Raw genomic sequence first — 6000 nt, 5'->3', positions numbered from 1 at the left:
CTTGTCACACTCAGTGGCATCCGTTATGATAAAGCCAATGGGCGTTTACACTCATCTGCCCATTTCTGTCAAGACCCTATGGCTGAGGTCAGAACGATGTCCTGGGAGAACCAGTTACCTCTAACCTTCCAGTTCAGACACTGCCAGCTTAACTATGTGGAAACTGGCTCACAGACCCTGCTAAGTGCTGCAGCATGACAGCGTTTCTATGAATTTGTTGGTACATGTGGGACTTTAGCTCATCTGAGGAGTCGAACAGCAGCTGTGAAAGTCTTCTACTCACTCCCTGTTGAGGCTGGCCCGGTTTGCTACACAAACACGGCGGCCCTAGGACCATGGGGCTATTTCTGCAGATGCCCTCTGGAACCAGCTGCTCTGAACATGGTGGGGGTGTTGGAGCAGCAGTTTCTCCAAAGTCCACACATAGTTAAGGCTCTGAAAACAGCGCGACGCACAGAAATGATTTCAGATGCTTTTCAGTAGCCACTTTCATGCCAACTCTTTATTTCCATACTAGAAAATCTTTTATTTCCACCTTGTGTTCCCTGCTAGCACAGATGACCATAAAACCCAGGCCAGAAATGTTCTGGTCTGCCATGAACAGTCCAAGAGGCACTTGTTCTGCTGCTGTAGGTCACCCTGACTCTGGGAGGAAGGGACACACAGGTGGTGTCAGTCTTGCTCAAGTAAACGGGCTATTTTCCAAACACTGTGACTTGGCTATTGAGTAGGGATACCTGGTTTCATTGGCAATCTTCCAGTATCTCTCTCGCAAAAGGAACGCTGCACTTTTTGGTTGTCTCTGCCGAGTGAAGACCCCCTTTTTATTCCCCAGCACTCTCAGCGGTGCTAAAAACAAAACAAAACAAAACAAAACAAAAAAGACACAAAGCGATTCAGATGACTTCTGATGGGTCAAGTTAGAACCACACTGGAGCCAAGGTAGGCACTACATAGAAATGTCTTGTTTTTTTTTCTTTTGAGATGATCTCACTGTTCCCCAGGCTGGAATGCGGAGACACAATCATAGCTCCCTGTGGCCTCAACCTCCTGGGCTCAGTCGATCCTCTTGCCTCAGCCTCTCAAGCACCACCATGCCCGGCTAATTTTTTTTTTAAGTAAAGACAAGATCTCATTATGTTTCCCAGGCTGGTCTCAAACTACTGGGCTCAAGCAATCTGCCCTCCTCAGCCTCCCCAAAGTGCTGGGATTATAAGCACGAGCCACCATGTTCAGCCAAATGTCCTCTTATAGTTTCAGGATGCTTGCTGTGAAGTGACAATTTATGGGTTGAAATATTTAAATACCACTGCTCTGCTCAAACACCCGGGTTCCCTGGTGTGTTAATTCCTCATTTTCTACTCTGTTAGGGGAAATACCCAAAACAGTGGCTGGGTGTGGTGGCTCATGCCTGTAATCCCAGCGCTTTGGGAGGCTGAGGCAGGTGGATCACCTGAGGTCAGGAGGTCGAGACCAGCCTGTCCAACATGAGGAAACCCCATCTCTACTAAAAATACAAAAAACAGGCCAGGCGCATTGGCTCATGCCCATAATCCCAGCACTTTGGGAGGCCAAGGCAGTTGGATCACAAGGTCAGGAGTTCAAGACAAGCCTGGACAATATGGTGAAACCTGGTTTCTACTAAAAATACAAAAATTATCCGGGCATGCTGGTGGGCGCCTGTAGTCCCAGCTACTCAGGAGGTTGAGGCAGGAGAATTGCTTGAACCCAGGAGGCAGAGGTTGCAGTGAGCTGAGATTGTGACTGCACTCCAGCCTGGGCGACAGAGTGAGACTCCTTCCCCCCCCCCCCCCAAAAAAAACACCAAAAGTTTATCTTTTAATTGCAAAATAAGGTTTACATGCTGGGTACCCAGCTGTCTGGTAACTGGGTCGGCAGAGAGCTGGGGGTATCTGGGACAGTTACCCTTCAAAACACTTGGGCCTTTCTGAAGAGATAGCGCCGAGTGGGAGCCAGGGTCCTGACCAACCACAGGTGCCTATGTGGGACCTACTGGTGGAGCTCAAAGCCTTCTGGGGCCAATGTCCAGCATGGCAGCACCCACCACCAGTGGTCATTAGGCCTGAGCTGAGCCTGGAGGGGAGCACAGCTGGCATCGAGCTATCAGGACTGTGCTCTCAGGACACTCTCCGTCCCCGGTGAGACCACCAGTAAATGGAAATGTTAAATGGAAAGGAGGCCTTCCCCACCAAAAGGTTCAAGACTGTTTCTTCCATGAGTGAACACAGGCACCGCCAAGTACTTTGTCAAATGCAGCCCTTACAACACCCACAAGGTGGCGGCATTATCCCCACTGGACAGGCTTATGATAGGCTTACGTGACTTGCCCATCGTGATGCAGCTCATTTTATTCTTTTTAAGACCGAGTCTCAGCCCACCATGGTGGCTCATGCCTGTAATCCTACCACTTTGGGAGGCCGAGGCGGGCGGATCACCTGAGGTTGGGAGTTCAAGCACAGCCTGTCCAACATGGAGAAACCCCGTCTCTACTAAAAATACAAAATTAGCCGGGTGTGGTGGCGCATGCCTGTAATGCCAGTTAATTGGGAGGCTGAGGCAGGAGAATTGCTTGAACCCGGGAGGTGGAGGTTGCAGTGAGCTGAGATAGCGCCACTGCACTCCAGCCTGGGAAACAAGAGCAAAACTACATCTCAAAAAAAAAAAAAAAAAAAAAAGAAGTCTCACTCTATCATCCAAGCTGGAGTACAGGGTGTGATCTTAGCTCATTGCAACTTCCGTCTCCCAGATTCAATCGATTCTCATGCCTCAGTCTCCCAAGTGACTGGTACTACAGGCATGCGCCACCACGCCTGGTTAATTTTGTAATTTTAGTAGAGACGGGGTTTCTCCATATTGGCCAGGCTGGTCTCAAACTCCTGACTTCAGGTGATCTGCCCACCTCGGCCTCTCAAAGTGCTGGGATTACAGGCGTGAGCCACCGCGCTCAGCCCGCAGACCATTTCTTATCGCATAAAGCCTCACGCCTCTCCACAAAACTGCCATCACGGATGTCCCCAGAAACCATTTATTGCAGGTGCCACGCAGAGGAGAGCTTCCTGTTCTCCTTTTCCCTTTCCCTCTTCCTTCTCACCTCATCTTGTTCATTCATTCATCCCTTTTCCACTCTCACTTTTAAGCTTTAACCTTTCAAAGGCCTGTCTTCCCCTGTAAGTAATATAATTCCCACCATTACCATATCCTTCTCCAACCCACCAAACTGCCATCCTGAGTTTACAGTAAGTCCATAAACTAAGAAGAAATGGGACACATTCATTGCGAACATGGCAGCCCCTCATCTGTCCCCATGTGAGAACACAGATCTTATTCTCTTTGAAGACCAATTTTGTTTTTTAAAGGCAGGTCTCGCTCTGTTGCCCAGGCTCTCACGCAGTGGTGCAATCACAGCTCACTGCAGCCTCCAACTCCTGTGCTCAGGTGATTCGCCTGCCTCAGCTTCCCAAGCAGCTGGGACTACAGGCACACACCACCACGCCTAGCTAATTTGTTTTTGTAGAGATGGGGTCTTGCTATGCTGAACAGGCTGGTTTTGAACTCCTGGCCTCAAGCGATCCTCCCAGCTTGGCCTCCCAAAGTTTTGGGATTATAGGCATAAGCCACCATGCCCAGCCTTAAGACTTTTAAATGCTGCCTCATTCAAGATGCGTTGAAACTCACCTGTATTCACTTTTGCAAGTGAGTAATGTACAACAGCCTGAAATACCTTAAGCTTCTCAGGCTTTGTACCCTACTATGGAATAATGAGTGTTTCCCAAAAGTAAATCCATAATGAGGTCCCGTTTTTCCTTCCTCCTTGGCTATGAAATAGACAAGAACAAGGTAAGCTAGCCATTTCCATCTCACCATAGCTGACTCTCCTGTCTGCTTTTTGACCACATTTGGGAGGAGGCGGGGGTCTGACTGCTTTCCTGCTTCCTAAGCACAACTTACTTTTCCTACGAAATTCTCAACGCAACCTACATGGATTAAACCAGCTTCCCCACTGTTTCCAATATTCTTACAATCGAAATGGCCAGCATTGGCAAGGCAACCTGAAAAAATAAGGACGGGTACCTTATCCCATGAGCCAAACTGCCACTTACACTGTTCAGTCATGAAATCGGCAAAATTCCAGATGAGCTCTCCAACCACGTACTTTCTGCGTTTTTGATCCAGAACCACATGGTACTGCTCTAGCAGACTCTTCTGGTACTCTTCAGTGAACATCAGAGGCGGGTCCTGGCATTCAATGCAAAGAGAATAAGAGTCAGAACTGGCAGAATTGTAAAGTTAGATAAAAATAAAGATCCACTTGATGGTGACCAAAATATCTGTCCTCGCAGGGGGCTATAGTGACTGCAGGACTCACTGATGCTGGGGTAAAGACAGCCAGGGAATGATGTAACCCAGAATAAAAAAGGAGGTTTAAAGAAAAAGATAACCTTAATGAGCAACTGCTTTATTTATGAATGTAATTTGATACTTACTTTACATTACTTTTCTGCCTCTATCTGCTGGTACAATCTTAAAGCTAACCTACACTACCGGTAAAAATATGCCTTTGGGCCAGTTGCAGTGGTTCATACCTGTCATCCCAGCAGTTTGTGAGGCTGAGGTAGGCGGACTGCTTGAGCCCAGGAGTTCAAGACCAGCCTGGGCAACACATCAAGACCCCATCTCTATGAAAAATACAAAAATTAGCCAAGCCTGGTGGCACACATCTATGGTCCCAGCTACTTGGGAGGCTGAGGTGGGAGGACTGCTTGAGCCCTGGAGATCGAAGTGGCAGTGAGCTGTGTTCACACCACTGCACTCCAGCTTAGGTGACACAGTGAGACCTTGTCTCTAATATATATATGTATATTAATTAAATTAAATTAAACTAAACTAAACCAGGCTGGGCATGGTAGCTCAGGTCTCTAATCTCAGCACTTTTGGAGGTCGAGGCAGGAGGATCACTTGAGCCCGGAGTTCAAGACTAGTCTAGGCAACACAGTGAGACCCAGTCTCTACAAAAAGCCTAAATATTAGCCAGGCGTGGTGGCGCACGCCTGTGGTTCCAGCTACTTTGGGGGCTAAGGAGGGAGGATCGCTTGAGCTCAGGAGGGTGAGCAGTGAGTTGTGACTATGCCACTGCACTCCAGCCTGGGCAACAGAGTGAGGCTGTCTCAAAAACATTGTTTTTAATTAAACTAAATCAATTCAGTTATCCTAGTCATATATCAAGACTTCAATAGCCATGTGTAGCTAGTGTGTACCATTTCAGACAGTGCAAATGTAGAACATTTCCATCATTGCAAGAGTTTTTTGTTGTTGTTGTTGTTTTGAAACAAGGTCTCACTCTGTCACCCAGGTGGGAGTACAGTGGTGCAATCATGGCTGCCTCGACCTACTGGGCTCAATCTTCCCACCTCAGCCTCCCAAGTAGCTTGAACTACAAGCACTCACAACCATGCCCAATTAATTTTAAATTTTTTGTAGAGATAGGGTCTGTGTTACGCAGACTGGTCTCAAACTCCTGGGTTCAAGAGATCCTCTGACCTTGGCCTCCCAAAGTGCTAGCATTCCAGGTGCGAGCCACCAGGCCCAGCACTGCAGAGGTTCTATCAGCACTGACCTAGACCCTCTCAAGAGTTTCTTAAGAGTTTAGAGCTGGGACTTGGCATGGTGGCTCATGCCTGTAATCCCAGCACTTTGGGAGGCCAAGGCGGGTGGATCACTTGAGGTCAGGAGTTCAAGACCAGCCTGACCAACATGGTGAAACATCATCTCTACTGAAAATACAAAATTAGGTAGGCATGGTGGTGCATGCCTGTAATCCCAGCTACTCGGGAGGCTGAGGCACGAGGATCACTTGAACCTAGGAGGTGGAGGTATGTGAGCCAAGATTGCACCACCGCACTCCAGCCTGGGCGACAACAGCTAAACTATGTCAAAAAAAAAAAAAAAAAAAAAAGATTCAGAGCTGTTTACCTTTTCTAA

General features: G+C 48.0%; 1 protein-coding gene across 6 annotated transcripts in view; it reads right to left on the bottom strand.

The window, feature by feature from the left end:
* Positions 1–487: 487 nt before the first annotated feature.
* The window catches only part of LOC135970120 (beta-glucuronidase-like), a 74013-nt gene continuing 68500 nt past the window's right edge, over positions 488–6000 (bottom strand). For 3 of the 6 annotated variants that reach the window (XR_010585586.1, XR_012432352.1, XR_012432356.1), the window contains one exon: positions 791–849. Coding sequence is in view for 2 of the 6 variants with exons in the window: in XM_065541853.2 (XP_065397925.1) it covers positions 683–849; positions 4122–4257 (303 nt within the window). In the remaining 4 variants the exon portion in view is untranslated. Of the gene's footprint in view, positions 850–4121; positions 4258–6000 lie in introns of all 6 variants that reach the window. The other 3 variants (XM_065541853.2, XM_065541854.2, XR_010585583.1) reach the window with 2 other exon arrangements.

The sequence above is a fragment of the Macaca fascicularis genome, chromosome 3, assembly GCF_037993035.2.
Source record: "Macaca fascicularis isolate 582-1 chromosome 3, T2T-MFA8v1.1".
NCBI lineage: Eukaryota > Metazoa > Chordata > Mammalia > Primates > Cercopithecidae > Macaca > Macaca fascicularis.
Note: the sequence above shows the minus strand (reverse complement) of the source record. Positions and strands in the feature narration are given on the sequence as shown.